Raw genomic sequence first — 26,925 nt, forward strand, 5'->3', positions numbered from 1 at the left:
CGGTTTAGACTCCCATATGAAAAGATGATTGCAATTCACATGTGTGGGGAAAGTAAAGCACTGAATTTACAAACACTGCTGCTGTGAGGACAAAATTTGTCCTCCAACCTTAATATTTAGTGGCCTGATCAGTGTTCCCTCTAACAGGGATTCCCAGATGTTGTTGACTACAACTCCCAGAATCTTCAGCTGCAATGGCTTTTGCTTGGGGATAATAGGAGTTGTAGCCAGCAACATCTGGGAATCCCTGGGAACGCAGGGCCTGATCCTTACTGCAGAGGTCAATACATCTTTATAAACAGAGTGCAATATGATATACATCCCCTCCAGGATCCTTGCAATATATAAGCCTTCCCCCAGCCCACACCCATTGTAATGATGGATATTTTGCTAGTTTTAAATTATAGCTAAATTATATGAGGATTTTGCATTGAGGGGAAAGTATCTGACTGTCTACTATATAGACAGAAATCTAGCTTGTGGCAAATTCTACTAAACAAAATCCTCACATCATATCTGTTTTTTTAAAAAAGGCATGCATCCTGCCAAACTGTATCCTCTGCTTGCTGAGCACTGACCTCTTAAGGAGAAACAGAGCTATTGCGTTTCAGTCAGAGAAATCCCTCTTCCCGCTCCTGACAAACTTTCCTGATTTGTTCCTCTTTCTTCAGGTGATTCTGCATTTTGGCAGTTTATGAGATTTCACAATATTATGTACCAAGAATTTGCATACCTTGTATAAGTGTCTTATGTCATTATTTGCTTCTCTCTTCTGCAATCATGTTCTTTGTTCCATGCAATGCTGTAATTTGAACGACTCCATTTCATTGGCTCCTTTCCCCCCTCACCAAACTATAAATTATTATTAATGTGTTATTGTTGAATGGCACTCAGGTGAGATGCAGTAGCTGTAAAGGAAAGAGAAATAGCTTGCAAAGCTCCTAAAGGAAATTAGAAATAGCTTGCAAAGTTTTCATTTTGGCTGATCTGGATGATACAGCCCCTGACACATACAATTAGAAAGGGGATGTGCTGAGAGCACACCCATTGGTACATCCTCCTCCATGGACATCCCAACACCCTCCCAGAGTGCATCCCTTTATCACAGGAGGGGACTGTACATCTGAATAGCCCCTATACACAAGCTGAACGTCCCTTTCTTAATCCTGTGTGTCAGGGTCTGTATTGCCTGAACTGGCCCTTTGTTGTCCAGCAACTGTTGACTTATATTAAGCTAAATGGCCAGCTATGATTGGGCCTTTTTGCTTTCAGAATTATTTCATATAGTTAAATAACTTGCAGTGTAACTTTGAAAGTTAAGCAATCTTACAGATAGGTTCAAAATGTTTAGTAGTCATTTAAAAACAAGTGGTAACCTGTACAACATGGTAGAAAATTACCATCTGCTCACTCATGCCCAATTTCTAACGACATCATCATCCCAAATCTATGACTGCTTCTTATGACACAAGTTGTTCCCGGGTTCCAGTAATATGTATCCCAAAAGACAAGTCTTGCCTTGGTTAGGAAGGGTGCATGTGTATATAAATCATAACTTTCCCCTTTAAAATGTACATGAGTAGAGATCTGATTTTCCTGGTTTTATTTTTAAATACAAAATTCTGTAATTTATACCCATGTCCACCATTCTTAACTGACATTTATATTTTCTAATCTGAATTTTGTACCCAATCTTCCTACAAGCTTCCAACAGCTTGTAGGAAGCTGCCCATGAATCAACCTCGTCTTTGTTTCCCATTCTTCCGGCCTCTTCTGTCTCTTTGCCTACCCCTTATGTGCCTAGTTGCTACCCATATCACTTTACCCCTTCTCCAGTTGTCCTGTATCCCTATTACTTCCAGCTGTTGTTTCTTCTTAGTTGTTATCACCACTGATTGTGCCTTCCATTCTGTTATGTCCACTCCAAACAACTTAAAGTCTGGCCCTGAACTTGGAATACTTTCATGCATCTCTCACCTGCAATACAGAAAATATGGATCTCATATCCTTAAACAATTCAGCCCTCCTTCCAGTTATCATAATGTAGGTCATGGGTAGACTGGCTTCAGTTTTTCATAATCTTTTTTTTTTTAAACAAGAATCAGCATGGTCCACTAATGTGTTTTATATTTTAAAAGCAAGAGCATGTTCTCAGGATCACTTAAGTCTGCATAACTAATCAGTATTAAGTTATCCTGAATATGCACTCTTTCTTGAGAACATAAGTGCCTTGCTTGATCAGACCAAAGTCCACCTAATCCAGCATTCTTTGCAAGAATCTCAGCAAACAGCAGGCTTTAAATGGCCCACAAGAAATTAGGCAGTGGCCCACTATGGTCCAGCTACCTAATGGCGCAGCTGGGAAATGACTTGCCTAGTGAGGAAGAGGTTGCTGGTTTGAATCCCCACTGGTATGTTTCCCAGAATATGGGAAACACCTATGGGAATATGGGAAACACCTATGTTGGGCAGCAGCGCTATACAAAGGTGCTGAAAGGCATCATCTCACACTACGCGGGAGGAGTCAATGGTAAACCCCTCTATATTCTACCAAAGACAACCACAGGGCTCTCTGGTTACCAGGAGTTGACACCTGCTCGAAGGCGGAACTTTGCTTTTACCACAATGATGCAACTTACACTAGAGATGGCAAACACAGGGGAATCCCAGAAACATCCCTGTTGCACACAAAGCATGGTCTCATATCTGACATGGACTGAAAAGAGAGAGCAGGATACAGAGAAACAATGTTAACTGAGCAACCCTGCAGTTGCAAAAGAGATGCCTATCCATTGTTCGGGGGACTGATCAAGAAAATGTACATGGATTGAGTGTAAGAGTAAAGTGTGCTTCCAGTTTTATTCCTGTCCCCTAGGTATCAAAAGTATGGGAAATACTAGTCAAAGTATCAAGACAGAAAACCTTTCCAGGAGCTGACTGAGCATCTTGGTAGAGGCTGCATCCTCCCTGCCATTCAGTGCTAATACAAACTGAGTTTCATAACAAAACATGAACCAGACTTGGTCCATTATCTGTCAATGATGAACACATTTACCTGGAAATCTGAGGATCCTGATATTGTTGTACTTATGGTACAATCAAAATGCATATGTTTGCATATAGCTGTTTGTACTGTCGCTTCATCCTGAAGCCTTGGCACTGGCATTACACAGCAATAACTGGTCACTTCTTTTCTGGGGAGCACTTGAAGTTAATTAGTTGAAGGTATCATAGAGCTTGGAGCATTTACCCATTTGCTCTTCATGTCAGCCCCGCATCTCCTCCTGCTATGAGCAAGTCTGCTACTTTCCTGTTTTCACTGTTTACTTGAAGGAACATTAGATATGTAAAAAGCCCTTGAAAGGGATGATGGTGATAAGTTTGGACAACTGCTAAGAGTGAATTGGCTTCAGCTGTGAAGCAGAAGGGCAGAATTGACCCTTCCTGGATTGTGGCTTCTTGAATCTCATTGAATCATAAGAGTCCAACAAGACCATATAACATAATAGCAATTCAGTCCTTGTAAATTCATATTTGGGACACACCAGGTGAGTAGATGTTTGCATGTCTTTCTGCTATTGTTTGCTGCCCAGATTATCCTTCTATCATTGTTAATGTGAATGCTGTAATTGTTAAGCTATTATTTTAGGGGACAATAAACTTAATTCAGGAGAAGGCTACAGAATCTATTTTAGCTTTCATCATATGGCCTGGTGCATGAGATGTTTAGGAAGACTAAATCTATTATACCTAACAGAATCAGCTCATAGGAACAATGGACAATAATATGTGAAATCTATAAATGCCATGGTTTGCTTCTTTGATGTTAGAATGCAAATATCTTTGTGTGAAACATATGACATTCTAATCATTTCCTAATGGTTTCTATAGAAGGAGAATATTAGAACTGTGTTCTTGGTCATAATTTATAAGAGCTTTGTCTCATTTTAGTTGCATATTTGTGATGCTGCCCAGTCCTGTGCACACCTTTAATTTTGCAGTTGGCTGGACTTACATGTTAGAACCACAAATCTGAGATGTTTTTGCCCTTGAAACCAATGTGACCCATGTAGATGTAATAGTGCATAGCTTAAGACTATATATAAGATTTCTTGGGATTAGTGGAATAAAGCAGGAACAAGAACCAGGAACAGTTCAGAGCCTAAGACTTTTCAATAAGTAATTATCCTGAGAAAAGAAGGTAAACATGGCAGAAGAACTGGAATAAAATAATTGATCTAATTTACTATCTTAATAAGTGGTGGCCTGCAGGCTGGGTGATTGGTGAGTTGGGCTATTTGCAGTTCAGAAGGCTGCTTGTACTTACTTTGTTGTGGCAGAAGGCAAGGGGCTGTGCTTGCAGTTGTGGTCGGATGAATGCTTTGCATGTTTTTGGTCCCAGGTTCAGTCCCTGGCCTTCCCAGTTATAAGACTCTCAGAGTTAAACTAAGAATTACACGGGATCTGTGTGGTACCTGCATGTTTTCTCTCGAGGGACAAATACAAGTATTAGAAGTGTGTGTTTTAATTGGGAAAAATGTGTTTAGAAGAAAGTATAAAACCCCCAGTTTCATTTGTCATTCCCCTCCCTCATTATTGACTTAAAAAAACAACAACCAGAAGTTCCTAATAAAGTCCCATTGGTAGTAGTTGGTAGAGTAAGACAGTTCTGAGCTACAATGGATCAATGGACTAGTTCTCTGTCAGAATCTTCATATTATAAATGAATATAAGTAAATAATAATAAAAATATTATGCTGAAAACACACACACCCTGTATTATGTTGCCCCATTAATAGGGTCAGGACCTCAAATTGTGTCCTTTTCCCAAGGAAGTAAGGCTTCTGCTCATTTTGCTTTCTTTCTGTAGCCACAGCAAGTGATGTTGCCAACCCTGTGCAATGAAAGAAGAGGACGGAGCTAACCTTGCTTCAGGGGGCAGCTGCTTTTCTTTTCTTTTAAATTGCCAGTAATGTATGCTGGAATGGATGTGTACACAAACTTTGAGTGGTAAGGAACTCAGAATAACATAGGTAGGAGGAAGGGGGTATATGCTTTGTAGTGTTGTCATTACAAAGAAGAATCTTATGGTATTTTCAGAGGTGAACAAATTTATTATAGCATAAGTTTGTGTAGACTAGTATCCACTTATCAGATACATTAAGTGTTATCCTCAACTGACAGATGTGTGTCTACACCAGTGGTTCCCAACCAGGATTCCTCCAGATGTTGATGAACTACAACTGCCAGCATTCACAGCCACAATAAATTGTAGCGGGGATGATGAGAGCTGTAGTTTAGTAACATCTGGAGGAACTGTGGTTGGGAACCACCACTGGTCTACACACACACACACACACACACACACCCCAATGGGTACAGAGTGAGGAAATGGACACCTTTGAATAAGTGCCTGTGACAATAGTGCAACTGCCTTTCCCACAGCAATAATTGTGCTTGTTGAAGCAATTCTATCACATATATAAATGTGCATCCACATTCTTCATTAATAGTAAGCTGTTACTGAAATCAGCTTTTTGTTTGCTTTTGGTAATAAAACATGTATAGCTGATACATATGGAAGTGTACTCTAAGTAAAGTAATTGGACATCACCCTCAAACACAGAGAGACACACAGGGCTCTTCCACTTGGAAGTTTATTCTATCCTGAACACTGATTCTTACAAGCTACTGTATTCTGCACAGTGTGCAAATGACATTCTTCTCAATCTATAAGGAAGGAGCCTATGTCCTGTGTTTTCCTCCTATGTTTTTAAACCTTTTTCCAACTTGAAAGTACACAACTGAGGAAAGGTGTAGAGACAGATCATTGTGCACCTTGAAGAGCAATGGTTTTCTGCATAGGTCATGACATAAATGTCATGTTGGCTCCAAGGGCACGCCTCTTCTCTTCCACACCTTGAGTGCACCTTTCCACTTTGCCACTTCAGCTTGGTTGCTGTTATGATTCCCCCCAACCTTTCGGGCCCACCCATCTATGTTTACTCAATGCTGCTAATGGAACTTCCTCTGAAGGGGGTGGGGAGTGGGGAGGAGAACCATGAGTGCTGAGGAAAGCAATAAGACTGATTTGGAGGCTTGCTTTAAAAAAAAAAAAATCCATTGTTTCCATTCTCATTGCTCCAGTGTGATAATTTGAATGCCCAGTGTGCCTGCATGCAGTTTACAGGGGTACTCTGAACCGATCTGCCTGCAGTTTGGGTGACGACAGGCCTTACCAGGGAACTAACATGTCATGTCTGCAATTTTAATCCCATCTTGTCAAGAATGAGCTATAAACATTTTAGTGATTTGTTATTATAGACTACATCATCATTTTAAGAATAGACCAGATAACCATTTTAGTTCTATTATGATCTTGTGCCATATCACTCATTCGCTCCTCCCACCCCAATATTTGGAAGAGTGTGAGAGCAGAAATTTAACATCTTTTTTGAAAAGAGAGAGAGGGTGGTCTCGGTATAATTTAGGTATGTTTATCTGACAGTAAATCCCACTATGTTCAATAGGGCTTACTCTCAGGAAAGTGTGAATAGGATTGCACCAAAGTCATTAAAGAGAAACAATGGGGCAGGAGAAAAAGGGAATGATTGGGTGGGATTTCAGGAAGAGATTAATTAAGGAGATGCAGGAGACAGTTAATAGGACATCAAACATTGTTTCTTCTGTTTTTGTCTTCTATTCCATGCTCCAGAGTGAGAGAAGGTTGCTATCTGCACACATCCACTGTAAGCACCAGAGGGTGGTGTGGAGCAGTGGTGACAGTGGGAGGGACAGGAGAGGTTCCACACAACCCCAATCCACAATGTTCTGCAATGCTCTGTACCTGGTACAGACAGAAAACAGTGAGATGAGGTAGCGCAAAAACTGCTAGGTGTGGATGCTCAGTTATAACTCCCCAAGCAGTTCAGTCTAGGACCCCTCAAGAAAGAAACATTCTGTCTGAAAGTGGCCACAGGCAGAGAACTGGTGTTAAGTGATATAATAATAGAAATACACTCTTGCTACTACTGAAATACTACTGTGTAATAGCAAAATGTCAAAAAAGGGCTGTGCCATTTTAGAAAAAACTTTTGTAGACAACAGCCAGGTTATCAGACTAACCAGTTAGGAACATAGGAAGCTGCCAGTTGACTCTATGTAGACCTAAACTTACCAGCTGAGATGCCCTGCAGAATAATGTAGATGGTTCAGAACATCCCATGCCACTGTGGGGCTCTAATACACAACACCCATGGTGCTTGCACAAAAGGGCTGTTCCACTATTATTCAACCTAAGTGATTGCAGGTCATGTGCTAATTGCACTATTCTTATGCAAGTAGCACATGACTTGCAATCATGCAAGTGTGAGTTTGCTCTTCTACAACACTATGGGCATGTGTGTTAGAGCCTCACAATGGTGTGGTGGCGGTTCTGAACTGCCCACATTACATTGTGGTGCATGTCAGTTACTGATATCAGTTGATTTAGGTGTGCCAGTCTCAGCCCAGTCTCAATATTGGGGTGCATGTCTGTTACAAAAGCTTATGCCACCATAGATCATTACTCTTTTTTCTTCTTCAGCAAGTAATTAACTCTATGTCAGTCCTCCCTCACCCACTGCAAGTTAATCATAATTTTTTAACACATAGGTTCTTGAAGGCACAAACCACTCCACCCAGGACAGACTAAAGAGGATTTGGGAGCCCTCAAGGGGTGTAGAGACCCTGGGCTTAGGCCCCAAAGTCCAGGGGTAAGAGCACTTCTGGATATAACTAACATTCAGTGCTATTTGTATATACAGTGTGTGTGTGTGTGTGTGTGTGTGTGTGTGTCATATACTATAAATAATAGTAAAAGCTTCAAAAACATAGGCTAGGTAAGGTCTTTGTTAAATGGTGTGTAGGAATTTTTGAACTGGAGACAGATAAAGGATGGAAGGTAGGGGGGAGACTGAGTATTTAGTTATGAGCAGTAGTGAAATAATGATAATGATAATAATATAATGACATATATAGATATGCAAAAACAGGAACCTTGTCAGGCAGGATTGTATTGTTATTTTCATAGGGGGAAGGGGGAACTTGAAGTTATGAGGCAGTGAAGAGCTGGCATTTGAAGCCAAGGATTTCTCCAATTCACAGCTCACCATTAAATCACATCATCTCTCCAGTTTGTATTGGGGAGTCTAATCTTGTTGCCCTAATCTTGTTGAATAAATTGCCCTAAATTGAAGCTTGAGCAGCTGGCAGGGTCCAGAGGAGATGTTAGGTTGAGTTATTCTGACCTAGCCAAGCTAAGTGTCTTAGACTTTGATCTTATTTCAGACTTCAAGCCGTGGCTCCCATGATTAAATGTTCATCCTTACAGAAAACAAAACAAACAACAACACTCCAGCACTTCGAGAGCTAGATATCAGTGTGGACAAGTTTAGAACCCTTATCCCCATTACTAATTTTCAGCCCTATTTTAGAAGAACATTCAATCAAGTGAGCCCTCAGGGTCACAGACCACAGATTTACTATCTCGAGGAGGGAGGAGGAGGAGGAGGCTTATTTGACATTAGGCTTGAATAGCTTTTAGGGCTATTTTTTTTTTAAACCCAACCCTCTTAGTTCAGGCGTGATTCCTTTTCCTGGGGCTGGGCACCCCAACAGAGATGCCCAGCGCCCCTGTCAATGTGTGGTGGTGACTTTTAAAAACTCCGCAGAAGAACGGCAAAACTGCTGGCAACTTTGGCCAAACCAAGGTGTGTTTCTTCGACACCGGGTCCCAACGTGTTCGGTCTACCCACTCCTGTACTGTCCTGCCCCGCCCCGCACGCTTAGACCGCCCGGCGCTGCGCAGCTGAGGCGACCTCTATTGGGCTTCCTCCGCGTCCGCGCCTTAGCTTGCAGCTCCGCCTCCTACCCACCCTCTTGCCCCCGGGGGGCGCTCAGGCTCCTCCCGTCCCGGCAAGCGGCGCGTGTGTGGGTGCCTGGGGCGGGCAGAGAGGAATCCCCCCCCCCGCGCGCGCTCCAAAGCCTTACAGGAACTCCCTGCTCTGAGTTCTCTCCCCCTCTCGCTCTTTCTCAGGCTGCAGCAGGAGGGATGGGAGCCAGGACACAGTGAGAGCCGCGAGCGCCAAAGGCAGCTGTAAGGGGAGCAAAGAAAAAAAGGTGGGGGGAGAACCCACCACCGGGGAACAGCAAAGCGAGGAGAAGAACTTTTCTCTCTCTCTCTCTCTCTCTGTCTCCGGCCGCTCTCCGTAAGGGTCGCTCCTCTGTTGGCGCAGCTGAGAGGAGCCTGCTTGAGGAGGAGAGGGAAAGGTTGTGGGGCGCAGCAGCGCTGGACATGAGCGACTCGCGGCGGGCAACAGCCAAGGAGCGGAGGGCAGCCGCCACCGCCGCTGCTTTCTCTTCCGCCTCTCCTCCGCCCGAGGTTCCCGAGAAGAAGCGAAGAGGCAAGAAGGGCAGAGGGGGCGCTGGCAGGAAAGGCGCCCCTCAGGAGCAGAACGGGCCAGGTAAGTCGCCGTGGCTTTTGCAGGGAAAGAGGGAGGGCGCGCCTCCGTCCCTGAAGGGAGCGTGTGCCTGGGCTGGGCAGACGGAGCACACAGGTGGTGGCCGCCTCTGCTTTGGCTGGGACTCCCGCCGTCCCTTTAGCGGGGTGCGGGGCTGCTGCTGCTGCTGAGGTGCCAGTGGCAGGGGGATGACGGCCCGCGGGTTGCCTCCCGCTCCTTTCCCCCCCGCCCCGCCATAAGGGAAAGAGCGAGGAAGTTTTAGCTCGGTCAGGCAGCACTTTCCGAAGAGCCAGCAGCTGCCCCCTGGTGAGCGTCCCACATGCTCCTGCTGTGGTGCTGCCTGCCGCTGCCTGGGTTTCTTGCTGTTCTTGAGTCCATACAGATGTCTGTTTTTAACCAAGGAATAGTTTGCCATATCTAACCACAGGGTAAACGGGTTACCTTGGTGGACCTAAGGAAAACCTGCACCTGATCAAAAACCCACGGAAGCAACAGGAGGGCAGATGCGCCCCCCCCCCGCCCACGCACATTTTACGGAACCCCTGCCAAACCTAATAACCCTTATCTTAAGTCTCCAAGGCATATTTTGCTACCCCAAAAGTGTTTCCTCTCCCAAGGCCCCCCAATGTAAGTGAAAAGGTGCTGCTCAAACTTTCCCCCTGTCTGCACCCCTGGAGTGCAAGGTTATTTTAACCACTTGACAGGACACCAAGTGGCAGTATATGCATCAGGGTAAGTTACTTCTTGGTAAATGGTCATCTGTATTCACCCTGACACTTGCTGTTTCTTGCTCTTGTTGAGATCTGCCCTGAATAAGAGTCTCCATGTCTCTTTTTCCACAGAGCCTGCTGTTAAGACTAGCCTTCCCCTAACTAAGGCAAAGTTAGGACTTGGTTGTTAAGCTCACTTCCTTTTTTACACAGCACCATCTATATCCATGGTAGAATGGGAACACAGGCTCCTGCCCAAAGGAACTTCGATTTTTTATATCAACATAATTGAGATAACAGATGGAAGAAGGGGGTGAACTGGGAAAGAATATGCAATTATTTCAATTAAGCATACTTAGGCTTAGTTATAGTAGGGCATGGGGACCTCAAAGGGTTCATAGAAAACTTGAATTTTAAGAAGTAAAAGTAAGTCCCAACACACTCATTTGAGTAAATATGTTTAGGCTCATGCTGCCCAGGCCACCTAGATCAAGGAACACTAAGAGCACTTTTAAAGTACCTTGTGTATATAGTGTATTCAGTTTTATGCAGACTCGTAACCCCATACATTATTAACCTCCTTGCTTTATTCACAGAGTGATAAAGGGATGAACTTGTTTATCATATTTGTACCCTGAACTTCCTTCCAGGGCAGCATATGTATTTTTATTTGCCTTCGTCTCATAACATCCTAGTGTGGAAGGTGAGGTTGAGAGATGGTGACTTGCCCAAGGCTATCCACACACTTTCATAACTAAGTAGGGGTTTGAATCCAGCTCTTCCATGTCAAATAATGTTCATTGCATCACACTGACATTTTTCTCCAACTTTCACATACCTTTAACTGGATGGAATGTTAATTTGTAATCTGTGCTGGTATATTGTGATCACAGAATGGACAGGTGGTGATCTGGATTAACTAGCATAGAATTGTTTTTAAAAAAGGGTACTGGACTTGGGAGTGTGGCTTGTGTTGCACCAATTATTGTGGGAATAGGAAGTAAAAGTGGATTGTATCATTTCAATGCATTTTTTGGGTGGAAGCTGGTAATAACCACAGCTAAGTGGTTCACTAGATGGTGGTGATAGTTCCAAACTGATTAATGCAGAATAGAAGGCTGTGACGTTGTATATGTGCTGTCTGTCATTTTTGCACATTTCTCTTCTGATGTGACTGTAACTTTGTTTCTATAGGATCCAGATACCAGAGTCCTGTATCTGGTTGAGATCAATTTCCATTTCTCTTTTACCCCAGGTGTCCTGTTCATATTGAGAAAAGTATTGTAGGCTATCCCATATTTGCTGGCTGTAAGGATATACAGAGGTCTGCTGTACCTGAAAAGTACACCATTTCTTTTCAGGGAACAGAAGAAATTATTGTAAAAACTAGAACCATCAGCACTATTCTTCTAATGCTCATTTGCCTCAAATGCTTGTCATTGCATCTGCTAGTAATGCATACATTTGGATGTAATGCTTGACTCTCAGTAGAGGAGTGCAAATCCTACTTTGGTTGGACTTTTCCAGAATTTCTGGCACTGCTAGTTTAAGCAGCCTGTTATCCTAGAGAATATAGTTCCTGTGAGGATCCAAGTAAAGTGACACTAAAGAGGACATTTGTTCTTTAAAAAGCAGCCAGACTGTTTACTTGGAAGTCAGTCCTGTTCATTCCAATGAGATTTACTTTTAAGTAAATATGTTTAGGATTGTAGCCAAAGCATGTGTCATCTTTTTGAGTGAACTAGTATAATAGGTAAAGTGATATCTCTTATTGGATATCCTTCGAAGTTACTTTGAAATTTGCAAAGTCTTAACACAAACAGAAATTAGTCTGAGTAGGAAAAAGAGTTGGTATGTGAGAAGGGAAGTCCCTGGTTTAAATTTCATCTCAAACATGAACTCACTAGGTTGCCTTAGAAAAAGGAATATTATCTTAGCCTCAGTCTCTCATCTGTAATATGAGGATAATACTTGAGCAGTTTAAGAATTACTGAGAATAATGTAAGTGAATTGACGTACTAAATATTATGTTGTTGTTGTTGTTCTGTATTCTCAGAGACTAAAATACCAGTTACATTTTCAAAGAACAAATTTTGATTTCTCAAATTTATAGTGCATATTTACAAAGCAGATTTTAGGTTTGGAACATGTAACCATACTGTTTTTTCCTTTTTGAACAATGATTTTTTTCCCCTTTTTGAAACAGTAAGGTACATATAAATATTTGTTTCCACTGGCAGGTAATGGAGTCCCACAGTGTGAATGTGGGACTTAATGCATATTAAACTCTGTATTACTGTCATGGTCCTAACCATCATTACAGTCTGGGAAAACACTCTGGCCAAATCCAGATGTAATGGGAACCCATACTTTCCCACTTTGAAGTCAATCTAGGAGAGCCAAGGGCTCACACGATGCCTCTCCCCTCCACTCTTCCTAGAGTTAGAACAAATCCAGAATATCTAACCTTGGTTTTATATTTAAATTTGTTCTAACTGTACTCAGTTATCAGACTGTAGTTTCCTATTCCATTATCCCCTGCTAACTTGGCAAAGAGGCATCTTTTTAACATGGTGATTCTCTTTATTGAGCAGGGGGAGAGTAACTGGCCCTATCCACCCTCTGCACAATGCCTCCAGTGACTGTTGCTGGTGTCTATCTTATGTTTCTTTTTAGATTGTGATTGTGTGTCTCCCTTTGGGGACAGGGAGCCATCTTATTTATTTATTATTTCTCTGTGTAAACTGCCATGAGCCATTTTTAGAAAGGCGGTATAGAAATCGAATCAATAATAAATCATAATAATACGAAGTCAGGGAACTGCAGTTTGATGACTACTTAAAGGTAAAGTGTGCCGTCGAGTCAACGTCAACTCCTGGAGACCACAGAGCCCTGTGGTTGTCTTTGGTAGAATACAGGAGGGGTTTACCATTGCCATCTCCTGCGCGGTATGAGATTCAACTGCAATTTGTTGTTAATATAAAGTGAAAGCCAAAGTTTTACTTTTCCCCTTTCGAAAAGGAGAAGAGGAAAGGGAGAACACATAAGCCCGTAGTCAGGGCCGTTCCTGGGAGGGTGCGGGGCTGGGGGCGAGGGGCACTCCCTGTCATCCACACTCATCTGCTGCCATATCCAACTCTCACAGCACCAAGGAGCTGGATACTAAATGACAGACATACACACACCTTGATGCCTAATCACACACCCCTCTCATTTAGTATCAAACACTTACAGCACTGGCAATCTTCTCACTTCTCTCATTGCTCAAACAAGAAGGAAGATGATGGACCTCCTTGGCGCTGTGCAAGCTGGATACTGAACGCATGAAGCAAGGAGCAGCAGAAAAGGGGGAGTGGGAGTGGTTGGGACTGGGGAAGGGCGGAGCTGGTGGCAATCGCCCTGGTTGCCCCACTCAAAGAACAAGCCTGCCCGTAGTTTTCTTTGGCTCATTCTTATTGTGGGAAGCGATGGTTTCCTATGACTGTACATCTGAACAAAGCCTAGATTCTGAGCAGTAATTTTCATGACTGATCAGTTGAGGTGGAATTTGACAATTCCAAAGGGGTTTATTTTTTATATGTATAAATGGCTTTTCTGTCAGAAGTGCACAAAACTGCATAGTTGCAGGATCCATGCTAAATTTGTCATGGTTATTAATTCCTGCTGAAATTAGTGGGATTTAAGGTCCTCATGATTAGCTTGTCTCATTATTTCAGTGGTGCTTAATCTTGACTAATTTAGTCTGAATCTTAACCAGTAGGTCATAATATCTTTAATAAAACACAGACCTGTAAAATGAGCAGCTTTGTATTCTGGAATAATCTTTATTAATTTGTATGCACTTTGCCTACAAATCCAGTCCTTCTGAGATGAATGCCTGCTCCCAATATCCCGCCTCTGAGCAGCTTTCAGTTCATTGTCACCTGCTGTCAGCTACTGAACTGCTTAAAAACATCTTTTCTTTGCCTGTTGCCTCAGAAGAATCAGTGTGGTGTGGTAAATGTGAATTCTGATTTGTAGAATTCTGAATTGTAGAGCCTTTAGGGTGGTTTGGGAGAATCTCCTTCCTGTAAGGACTAAACTGTGTATGAATAAATGCTACTACTATATATAGTGTACAGCTAGTATGTGATGATGCTTATAAATGTTCATTGTAGCAGGACCTTAGGGAACACATTTGATAAGAACACTTTTTAATGGACAGGGACAGCTTTGTAATATAATGTTGTGAAATACTGTCTTCTCCTATTGTTCTCTCAAACTGTTTGAATTGTAATAATACCAAAATCGCAGAAATCAAGATGCCATCCTGCTGAGCAGTAAGCAAATTCATGGGGACAAATGACAATAGTGTGCATCTGTAATTCTACTCATTTTGATGAAAGTATATTAATAAGAGCTGTTAGTATGAAGCACTTGTGCTAAATGATGAAGGCGATTCTTATTTTTTAAAAAATATTTTTTATTATATTATCATTATTAAGCATTGTAGTTACAGTTTCAGCTGGTGGCAACAGGTATCTCAGTAGTACATCTGGTGAGTAATTATTCTTTGGAGACAAGTCTCATTTGAAATCAGACAAGTTCCTTAGAATTGCAGTGAGTTTTATGTAAAGGTGTATGATTTGATTTGAGGTTGAATCGATTTGGGTTGAATTGGGGCAATTTGCCCCTTGAATTGAATCACCCTCACAATAGAGGGCCTGATTCAGGGTCAAAGCAAATCACCCCTGATTTGATCTGAATCAATTCAGGTGATTTGAGTGCCGTTTGGAGGCCTATATTGCTGGAAAAATGGGCCTCAAAGTGGTGCTTTTTTCTGGGGGGAGCTAGTCTAACAATTGGGGTCCATTGGGCTGGGCAGACTGGACTTAGCGCATCTGCCCACCTCGGAGGACTGGTCTCCATGGAAAAACCAGTTCTCTGAGGCAGGCAGATGCGCTCAATTCGAATCACCTGAATTGATTCAGATCAAATCAGGAGTGATTTGCTCTGAAGCAGGCTGACACTGTCTCTCTACTAATTCAGCATCTTTTAAGAGATGCTGAAATGGTAGAGAATGAACCTTTTGGAAAATGGACTAGGTTCTTAGGCTGTGTGTGAGAGGGGTCTGATTATCATATAAGGAGGACAAGTAGTTCCTTTAAGAATGCAGAAAATTGCAGTATTTGAGATTAACCACTCAGAATATTAAAAGATTTGGTAATGTAGCATATGTTACCTAAAACTTACATTACTAAAACTAGCTAAAACTTTTGTAATAAATATACCGTTGGGCAATAAGTCTTCTTTTCATTTGAACTTATCGCAAAGTGGTAAATCTAAGATTGGCATGCAAGAAACAGGTGAGGCAGATCTGGACACTTCCCAATTCTGCAAAGAAACTTAATTTCATGGCTTTGCTTCCAAATCCTTTGCTAACATTTGACACACCTTATCACTACTGAGATCAGAAGACAGTGGCTGGGTTTAAGCATTGCACTAAACCATGATTAAAACTGGCATTACAGTCATCCCTCACCAATCATAGTTTTCTCAATCACTGTTTTGAGTATCTGCAACTGGGAAATTGTGACAGGTCTTGCCAGCTGCGACCTGAATATGGTTTCGTGGGATTTTATGGTAATTTTGGGAGTGGTTTGTGATTTTGGGGGGTTTAGGGTTGATTTGGAGGTTTGGGTGATTTCTGGGGGTCTCTCATCACTACTCTTGCTGGCTATTGGTGATGTAAAGGGATTCCGGGTGATTTTTGGCAGTTTTGGGGGGTCATTTTTTCTGTATCTTTCCGTCTTTTCGTGACCACGATTCCCCTAAACCCCTGTTTCCAATGCTTTTCAATTGCTCACCAACCGTGAATTTGCCAACTGCAAGGTTTTCCCCAAACAGAACCCTCATGGTTGGCGAGTGATTACTGTATTATCAAAAATCTTGGGTTCATGTGCTGCCTGCTCCCCTTTGTGTGCGAGTGAAGGAAATTTGCAACTTCTCTTCCTGGATTAAAATAAATTGGGATTAGTTGTTGTATCCCAACATGGCAAGTCACAGCTGGCTCTAACCACAGTTTGTGAGCAAGTTAGTATATAAAATCACAATTCTGGTTTGAAGCTTGTGATTGTGATGCTAAACAGTGGGTTAATCATGGTTTAATATGATTTCTGAACTCAGCCAGTGTAATAATTTGAGGTGGGACACTTTGAAAGGTGCTATCACTCCAATTTGAATGAATGGTTTTTCCACTCTGGGACAATAATGCTCCACTTTATTATTAATATTATGAATGTATATACTTCCCAACTCTGAAGACTCTAGGTGGTTCACAAAAGTAAATAGAATAAAGGCAAGATAAAACCATTAAAACAACCATTTAAAACGTTCACAGATTACTAAAAGCCAGGCTAGAAAGAGGTGTCGTAAGGGCTTCTTTAAAGGCAGTTGAAGATGCTGAATCACAAACAGCTATAGGGAGTGCATTCCAGAGCCCAGGAGCAACTACAGAGAAGGCCCGCCCTCTCATTGCCACCAGACGAGCTGGCGGTATCCAGAAACGAAGCTCTCCCTTGATGACCTTGATGTGCAGTGGGTATCAATCAATCAATCAATCAACTTTATTACAGTCAGAGACCAGCATAGGTGGTAATACAGCAGAATAGATAATGGAGCCATATTGAAAGTTGCTATATATATGTACACAACTATCAATGAGTATAAAAATGTCTAAAAAGTATAAAATAGGCTATAAAATATACTAAAGGGTAAAAGAGATACAGTGGTCCCTCTACTTACGAAATTAATCCGTTCCGAATGCACATTTGTAAGTCGAAAAGTTCGTAAGTCGAAAAGCGGTTTCCCATAGGAATGCATTGGGAACGGATTAATGCGTTCCGGAGCCTAGAAAAAAGACCCAGACCCCCAGTAAGGCTTGCAAACTGCACAGGAACATTTCTTTTCAAGAATAAACAGGCAGTAAACAGGCAGGCAAGTCAAGGAAACCGCATGTAAAATTCGTAAGTTGAGGAAACCCCATCTAAAACCGGATCTAAAACTGCCGTTTGTAACTCGAAAAATACTTATGTCGAGTAGTTCATAAATCGAGGGACCACTGTATAGCTAAAAAAAATAAAAGGAGACAGCTAACTGCAGTGGGTATCATATTTTTTAAAATAGCTTGAATTGAGAGTAGGATCCAGGTACTGGTTGTGCATCTTTTTCAGGAGTAACATTTTGAAAAGTCTTATGAGTAGGAAAGGGGCATTCTGGTCTTTGTGTACATAATTTTGACCAGATTACACATGTACAAACGTGTATCTTGTGTTAATACACAAGTTTTCTTCTATGGCTACTATTGGGAATATTTTCAAAAGCTTAGTTCATACACATTATGCAACCCTAGTGGTTCCTGAAAACATCTGTGCATTTGCCTAATCAGAAAGGCAAATCACATGTATAAAGGTTGTGGGATCACACCCATGTTCCAATAAAGAGTTACAAAATACAAAAGGGTTAATGATTTTCTAGGCAGCTGAAACTTATTGACTTGTGCTAAGTTGCATAGGTTATTTAGAAACACTCAATTTTAAGCACTTCTTATATGGCTAATGTATTTAGCTGCTTCATGTGTTTATCTTATGCCTGTTTTAACTATAAAAATATTTTCTCTTTTGAGGGAGGGAGAAAGATTAGGTATCATTAAATGAGACTCCAGTTGTAATGCCTGATATTCTAATAAACTGAAGAAGAAAAATCAGACATACTAGATAGAGGATCAGACTGTAGCATGCAGTTGCAACAATATGTAGTAAGTACATGTTAGAATTTGTGTACCTTATGTATCCATCTGGGCATGTAACAGTTTTGATGGAGGCTATAGACACCCTTTTTATGAATGCGCAAAGGACTCTGTATGTGAAAGAGAACATATTTCTTCCTCTTGGACTTGAGACTCCCACCACCTGTGTATAATGTTGCAAGAGATTTGCAGTTCTGCATAGGAGAAGAGGTGCTCAACAACAACAACAAAGAACCATTGCTCATATTGACTTTTAAAAATCAAAGCCATGCCTAGTCACTGTGGAATTCTGTTCCTTCTTTAGTTTGCTTTGTTGGTTTATGTTTAGAAGAAACTCATACACCCCATTCACATGACCATATAAACCTGGGTACAGCCTCTACCCCTCCTGTATTCTACCAAAGACAACCACAGTGCTCTGTGGTCTCCAGGAGTGAACACTGACTTGACAGCACACTTTACCTTTACAGCCTCTAACCAGGGTATTCATGGTTGTGCCTACACATATAATGTGCTCATTCACACAACCATGAATAACCATGGTTTAGTGAATGAGCCCAAGGAAGCTGTGGGAGCACACTTCCCCTTTCTCTCACATGCCCAACAGAAGGAAAATTAAAGTTTCTATTTTTGTTTAAGAACAAACCATAGTTACATGTTATGCACAAACTTAGGAAACTGTAGAACTGTGGTTTGTTCTTAAAGTGAAAGCAGAAGCCTTCATTCTCCTGAATGAAGGGGAGATGATAGGTGAGCCCACGGCTTCCTAATGGTTGTTTCATAAAGTTGCAATCTTAAAAGTTGTAACCATTGGTGTCTGTATTCTTGCCAGTACTTTTAGTCCCTGTCTCTCTCCAAGATTGAATGTGGTAGTTACATAAAGATGTTACTTCTTTCATTTAGCCAAAAGGAGTTAATTTAATTTTAATTTTTTCCACATGTAATCCTATTTATGGACATTGTGCTACAAAAAATAGTGGCTGATATATTGAGCAGCCATCCGCTGCCATGAGAGAGCTACATCTCTGTGCAGTGAGGCTACTCTGACCTCAACCAAAGACTTGTTAAGCTGCAGAGTGCACACAGGGAGGGGGAGCAATATTTGCCGATTTCCCCTGCTTCCTTTAGTGCTTTTTGCCACCTAGAAATATTAGTCACACAGACCTCAGGGACGTATTTCTGGATGGGAATGGGTACTACAGAGATAGGGAGAATCGACAAATGTTGCCTTTCTCCCTGTGCATTCTCTCTGCTGTTCGACAGAACTTTGATTGAGCTTGGAACAGCCTCACTGTGCAGGGACACAGCTCTCCTCAGTGGATGACTGCTCAGCATGTCAGCCAGTATTCTTCATGCGGTATGCCATTATGTAAATGTTCCCCATTCAGACCCTTAGTTTTGTGTTGCCTCCAGTTGTTTCTTCGTTTGGATATTTTGTTTCAATAGGAATGTCTCCTTAAAAATAAAAATAATAATAAAAGTTCTGTTTTCACCAAAAATTGATTAAAAGTCGCCTATTTTGCTGAAATCTCAAATGCAGTTGAAATCGAGGCTTAAAATTCCTACTTTGCCACACATCCCAAAATAGGCAGCAGTCATGTTGACTCTGTTATGACATCATATGAGCTTTTTGTCTTTGGGGCCTGGTTATTCTGAGTATGAAGAGTGATGTTTCCTGATTCCAAACAACCATGATTTTGAAAAATCTAGAACAGGCTTCCCCAAACTGTGGTCCTCCAGATGTTGCTGAACTACAACTCCCAGCATCAACTCCCACAATTGATTGTGGCTGGGTATGCTGGGGGTTGTAGTTTAGCAACATCTGGAGGGCCACAGGTTGGGGACGCCTGATCTAGAAGGTAAAAGTGGTGTATAGTGCCACTCTGCTAGAGCACATCAAAAAGCACACCAGAAAAAGTGTGTGTGTGTGTCCCCAGGGGTGTAGGGAGCTTTGTGTGGGGCTGGGGCACAAAGTCTGACCTGCGACTTTCTCCCCCCCATGTTCTTTTGCATGCATTTGTGCCCCAAGCCCTGCATCTGATGTCAAATGCAAGGGGGCAGGGCCAGTGCAAGTGCAGAGAATGGAGCTATCACAGCCCTGACATAATTTCATTTAGCTTGTTAGCAGTTGGTGGAATCACTGAAAGGGAGCTCCTTTCCCCAGTCAGCGGTTATTGAATACAAGGAAATGAGGAAATAAAACTGTGCTGGGGCTGTGACAGCCCCATTCTCTGCACCAGACCTGCCTCCCTTGCATCTGACGCAGGAGAGAGGCCAATGCCTGCGGGGGGGGGAGAAGAGGGTCCATCCTACCCAAGCCAATGTGAAACGGCTTTGCTCACCAGCTGGGTGCAGGAGGGGGATCTTGGGACCTGGGGACAATTGTCCTCTCTTGCTCAGTAGTCTCTATGCCCCTGTGTGTTCCTAAAAAGAAGAAACTATGGAAATCTTGGGTAGGTGCAGTGAAAAGGGAAAAGGTGTTCAGTGAGAAATCCATGTTGTTTGTGTGTCAGGATAATTTCAATGCTAGTACATATAAACTATAAAATGTGTGATATCCTCCAATGTTGTATTTTTATGTATATTTTAATTTGATTTTTTCCTTTCCCCTTCTTAAAAACATGTGGTGGTGGGGCTGAGTACCTGTTTCCTCTTCAGTCTTTTCACTCTTGTAACAACTGAGAATAGTTTCGATCATGGCTGGTAAATCTACTGCTTTACAGTGGTAGTGTTGCTGCTGCTATTTGATGACAAACCTTCACTTTATCTCAGAACTGCTAGGCCTCAGAGCAACTATTTGGCTTTTGCAATAGTCCAAACCTTCTTCCTCATAAGCAGAAGGAGCTGCTGATCTCCTTATAAGGGCCAGAGGGCCCAGGATTTCTAACAAGTTGCATGACAGGCAGATATCTAACAGATACAACTTTACCTACCATATGAGGATGGAAACAGCACCTGCTGATATTTGATCTGCCCTTTAGCTACACAATAGTAAAGATCTACATGATATAGGGGAGCAGGCCTAATTTACCTCGGAGGTCAGAGTTAAATCATCAAGTGTAATAACAGTTGACCTGTATTTTCAAGAGATTTCTCAGTCCCTGGGGTGAGGGCAGATATCGCCACTAACCCTGACAGAAATTATTCTCAGCTGTTCCAAAAAGAGCAAGAAACAGAAATTGTTCACCCCCACTTTTTTGCACAGTTGCCTCCCTCCCTTTTTTAAGGGGGAGGATTCCCCCCCCAAAAAAAATTCCCCTATACTGGCATGCTATGTAAAGAGGCAATATTTTTCCATGGGGAGTTGTTTTAGTCACAGAACTACCTAACCTCATGGTCTTCACTTCCCTCATCTCCACTCCAACATAATGTTGATTGCTTAGGAAGAAACTTGTGATCATGCAGGGAACTATAAATGGCAGATTTCCTGAATTTCCTTTAACAAATTGCTTTTCAGCCATTTTAAGGAATTGGCACAAAATAAGTCCACACAACTCAGTCAGTTCTTCTACACAGATCAGAAGGCTGCAAGGAGATTGAGCTCCCCTGATATCATAATCTCCTCATCCAATGGGAGAGAGTTTTTGCTCTTCCAAGGAGATGGCTTTTAAACAGGGCTTTTAAAGAAACTATTTCACATAGGGTGTTAATGGTGAGCTGTTTAATGGATTAATACTATCTGAGATTTAGGAGACATTCCCATTTTCTTCAGCAGCAGAAATAAAAGTTCTTTAATTTAGTTTCTTAAAATGTGACTTTCTTTGTGCATTAGAAAAATGTAATGATTTAAATCACAAATATGTGTAGACATCTTTTTTAATGTTTAGTGGTAAAATCCCTGTAGATCGTGGGCTTATGAAAATGTCCATACATTCATGTGTGGCTCCCTACCCACTATGCAAAGTCCCAAGGTACAAAATGTGTGCTGAAGCTTGGAAGAAGAAAGAGTTCCACACAGCAATTTTCACAGCTGACTGAGCAATTGGAGAAACTAGTCATGTGAATCCATCCTTAGAACATTTATAAAAATTTAACTTGTGAATCAAAGTTGATGGTTAATAAAATCATTTTGGTAGTCCTTGGAATTGTTTGGTCATAATAGGTAAGGGATACAACATAAGAGCTTGAATTGTATTGAAATATGTGAGACCTAAGTATTACCGTTTACATGTTATATCACTGTGAAGACTTGTAGTTCTTCAAACAGAAGTGCATTCTATAGCAAAAGGCTCAATCTGAGCATTCAGTGTGTTTCCAGTTAATATTTCAGTAATATTTCCAGGACTGTTTAGGAGGACAGGATCCTGTTGTTGCACACAGAACACTTCCTTTGCTAAGGTATGAAAAGGGAAATAGGGAAGCGATTCCCACACTACAGCATTTCCTCTCTGTTCCTTGATGTCAAATGGAAGGTCAGCACTGAATCATTCTACCTGTTTTAAGTCTATGTAGTGCAGACTCACGTATAGACTTCTGTGACTAATACTAGTGATTTGAAGCACAGGAAGGTGCCTTATACCAAGTCAGAGCAGGGCCGGCCCGCCCTCCTTGCAGGTCCTCCTCCACCTGCCCTCCTTGCCTGCCTTTCCCCATTGCCCACCTGCTGCCCTCCTTGCCCCCACAGCCACAAAGTGGCGGGTAGAGGCAGCAGCGAGGAGGGCAGGTGCATGCTCCCCAGCATCTTCCCGGCACCCAGCTTCCTGCCTGCCACCTGCTGTGCCCAGGAGGGTGCCCAGGTGGGCATGGGGACAGGTGGAGGGTGCCCAGGCAGGTTTCGCCTGGGGAGCCCCAGACCCTTGGGCCAGCCCTGAATCAGACCATTGATGCATCTAGTTCAGTACTGTCTACATTGACTGACAGCGGCTCTCCAAAGTTTCAGGTGAAAGTCCTTCCCAGCCCTACCTGGAGATGCCTGGGATTTAACCTGGGACCTTCTGCATGCAAGGCAAATGCTCTGCCACTAAGCTGCAGTATGAGAGGGGTGTGTGTATGTGTGTTTACAGATGTCCTAACTTTCTTCCCTAGAAATCTCTTTTGGGCCTTAAAATGTGTTTGCAGTTCCTTCTTTTTAATTTGGATTCATCCAGACAAGTTATTAAAATGCTCCTTCTCAGTTCATTCCTGTTATTTGGAGTGATTCAGAAAGGTGTTTTGTTTTACAGGACTTGGGAAAGCTCTGGAAAGTTGACTGTTTTTTTTAAAAAAGGTTGAGTACCAATTTTGCCCAGTATTACCATAAATTTCTATCTTTATTTCTGTAGTGAGAAAAATATTCATGTTCTCCAAGATGTTAAAATGTTTGTGTGTGAAACAGAGAGGATGTCTGTTTAGTATATCAGTGAAGCCAAAAAAATTAACAATATTAGGTAGTATATGGTGTCTATATGGATGATGTGTATGCAAGGCCACAGTTATTGTTAGTTTTTTATTGGAAGATGCATACAAATCTTTGCTTCATGTCTAAAACTGTTCATTGTTACAGCTGGACATAAGGAGTGCAGTTATTTCTCTCCTGTTTGCTTCACTTTCTTTGCACTAAGCACTGGATACCAGGTAATGTCACATTGAGACTACTGACCAGCATTAAAAATGTCTATGAGACAAGAGATGTATTCCTATAGAAATTTTGTATGCTCAGTGCATCATAGTGCAGCGAGAAAAAACAAACCAACACAGTTTTCTGTTTTGATAGTAGTGAATTTGAAAAAGTGGAGAAACTTGGAGGTAGGAGTTGTTGCTTTAGTTTCCTTGTTGCTAATGTGTCTTCCTTTTCAAATGTTCTTGAACAAATGGATTTTGTTTGGCTTGTTCTATAATTCTGGAACAATTGTGTATCCTTTCACTGGGACACATTAGCACTTCTAAGTACAGGTGGTGGAAAAACTGAGAAGCTTAGAATGGCAGTTCTGTAGAAGCTGACTGCTTCTCTCCAAATGAGATCACTGAATTGCTATGCTAACCAAATTTGTAAATAAGCTTAACAGTTGTTTGGGGCCTCTTGGAACGCTAGTGGAACACCTAGGATGTCCAGTTGAGATTCACATAGTAACTGGAGCTAGCATCATTTACTCTAACAAACCCGTTCAGATTCATGGAGAGATTCCAGAGTAAACTGTTTGTGGATTTTAGCCTGGGTATTGCAAATGTTTAGCTTCTGTAGGGAGGTTTCTAAGCCCTTTACTTAGAAGAAGAAGCCAACTGAAATGATAAATACACTTCAGAGACAAAGCATGATGCAGTGTGCTCCAGTTGTACCATAAGTAATAATTGTGTGTACATGCTTATAGTGGGCAAAAGCTAATGTAAATTAGTAATAGATAGTAATAAGTACAATCCTAATTATGATTTTAAAAGTGGCTCAGCTTAGAGGGGTCATCTTATCCCTTGTCTGGATGAAGCCAAACTTACCCCCCGCCCCGCCCTGCCCCCCCCCCAAATAGAACTAAAGTTTCATCTGGTTACCAGTACATGGACTTGGCAAATTTCCTGCTGCCAACCTGATCATATCTGTCGTGCCTTTTGCATTCAGCCTGTGAGGTCAAGAGGAGATGCCATTATTGGGTAAGTTTGTCTCTGTTTCCCAGGCTTTTGCAGCAAATCACAGAAATGCTCGGAAATGAGTCAGCAGTTCCTGAGGGTCAGCTGCTCAGTGTAGCCATCTTTCTGGGCTTATAAAAGGACTGCTGCACTGTGGCGGCGGGGTTGCCACTGAAGGGGCAACACCAAAGGGGCTTGCCTCTTTGGGGGAGCCACTTCAGGGGGCAACGAGGCTGAGGGCCTGGTGAAAACTTTTTTTTGCTTCTGTTGTTGTTTTTGGATCCTGGTTGTTTCAGATGTGTCTTGGTTTGTCTGGAGATGTGGAGATAGGGTGTGTGTCCACTGACTGTGGGATGGCGATTCCGGTGGTGGTGGGGAATAGCGGAAGTAAAGTTGACAGGTCAGCGTGTCGTTACGGTGAAGGGAAGTCAGAAATCTATTAGCTGTTTCCCCTTCCAGCTGCCCTGCCAGCTCATTGACTTGGGGGAACAGTGCCAACCTCCCACAGACTCTCACCTTGCTCCTCTGTAATGCCAGGTCTGTCCAGAATAAGTTGGAAACTATCCATGATTTGATTCTGGATGAAGGGGCAGACCTGGTATGTATTACATAGATTTGGTTGGGGGAGGCTGGTGACCCAGTCTGGTCCCAGCTTCTCCCTCCAGGCTATTCTGTTGAGGAGCGGGTGCAGGGACGTGGGCAGGGAGGTGGAGTGGCTGCGGTCTATAAGAATAACCTTTCCCTGACCAGGATCCCTGTGGAAGTGTCTGACCATACTGAATGTGTGTACCTACATTTGGGGACCAGGGATAGACTGGGATCTCTCTTGGTGTTTCGATCGCCCTGCTGCCCAGTGGAGTCCCTAACTGAGCTGACGGACTTGGTCTCAGGTTTCGCGTTGGAGTCTCCCACGCTTGTGGTGCTGGGGGACTTCAATTTCCACAATGGGACCAATTTGTCTGGGGCGGCTCAGGAGTTCATAGCGGCCGTAACAACTATGGGCCTATCCTAAAGGGTCTCGGGACCAATGCACTTTGCAGGTCATACACTTGATCTGGTCTTACACTCTGATCAGGGTGGTGTTCTGTGGGTGGGGACTCCTGTGATTTCCCCATTGTCATGGATGGACCACCATCTGGTTAAGGTTGGACTCTCAGTCACACCCCACCTCGCAGGGGCAAGGGGCCCGTTAGAATGGTCTGCCCGAGAAGGTTATCGGATCCAATAGGGTTCCAAGAAGCCTTGGAGGGATTTAGTGTTGGCTCTGCCAGTGATCCTGTTGATGCCCTGGTGGAGAACTGGAACATCAAGCTCACCAGGGCAGTAGACATGATCACTCTTAAGTGTCCTTTCCAACCCGATTCAAAACTGGCCCCTTGGTATACAGAAGAACTATGGGGGCTGAAGTGGCGAGGTAGATGACTGGAGCGCAAGTGGAGGAAGACTCGAATCTGACAGATTACAACATAGAGCACATTTGAAGATCTATGCTCTGGCAATACGGGCGGCAAAGAAGCAGTTCTTTTTGGCCCGTATTGCATCTGCAAGTTCACGTCCGGCGGAGTTGTCCAGGATTGTAAGAGGACTAGTGAGTGCCCCTCCTCCCTTGAATCAGAATTTGGAACCATCTATTACCCACTGTTATGTGTTTAATGATTTCTTTGTGGATAAAATCTCTCATATTCGGGCAGACATGGATTCAAACTCCACAATTACTGCCGTGTCTGAATCAGAGGTATCCAGCGACTCCTCTTATGTGGTTAGGCTGGATCAGTTTCAGTTTGTGACTCCTGAGGATGTGGACAAGCTGCTTGGAGCAATGCGGCCTACCACATGTTCTCTGCCCGACATGGCTAATACTATCTGGCAGGGAGGTTGTTGTAGAAGGCCTGGTAGAGATCTTAAATGCTTCTCTGAGGGAGGGCAGGATGCCTCCTTGTCTTAAGCAGGCAATTATTAGACCACTTCTGAAGAAGCCTGCCCTGGATTCCTCAGAATTGTGCAACTATAGGCCTGTCTCCAACCTTCCGTGGCTGGACAAGGTAATTGAGAGGGTGGTGGCCTCCCAACTCCAGGCAGTCTTGGATGAAACTGATTATCTAGACCCGTTTCAGACCGGCTTTTGGATGGGCTATGGGGTGGAGACTGCCTTGGTTGGCCTGATGGATGATCTCCAATTGTGAATTGACAGAGGAAGTGTGACTCTGTTGGTCCTCTTGGACCTCTTGGTGGCTTTCGATACTATCGACCATAGTATCATTCTGGAGCATCTGAGGGGGTTGGGAGTGGGAGGCACTGCTTTTCGGTGCTTCCACTCCTCTCTTGGGCAGATTCCAGATGGTGTCTCTTGGGGACTGTTGTTCTTCAAAAACTGAACTTCGGTATGGTGTCC

General features: G+C 42.7%; 1 protein-coding gene across 13 annotated transcripts in view; it reads left to right on the forward strand.

Moving 5' to 3' along the window:
* NRG1 (neuregulin 1) overlaps nt 1-26,925 on the forward strand; it is an 811,186-nt gene that overhangs the window by 547,092 nt on the left and 237,169 nt on the right. The window contains exon 1 of one of the 13 annotated variants that reach the window (XM_053292187.1): nt 8,938-9,503. The exons of the other annotated variants lie outside the window; for them this stretch is intronic. Within the exon in view, the coding sequence (XP_053148162.1) occupies nt 9,335-9,503 (169 nt within the window). The 5' untranslated portion in view covers nt 8,938-9,334. Of the gene's footprint in view, nt 1-8,937; nt 9,504-26,925 lie in introns of those variants that run through there. 13 annotated transcript variants of the gene reach the window in all.

Source organism: Hemicordylus capensis, chromosome 2 (assembly GCF_027244095.1).
Source record: "Hemicordylus capensis ecotype Gifberg chromosome 2, rHemCap1.1.pri, whole genome shotgun sequence".
In the NCBI taxonomy this organism is placed as follows: Eukaryota; Metazoa; Chordata; class Lepidosauria; order Squamata; family Cordylidae; genus Hemicordylus; species Hemicordylus capensis.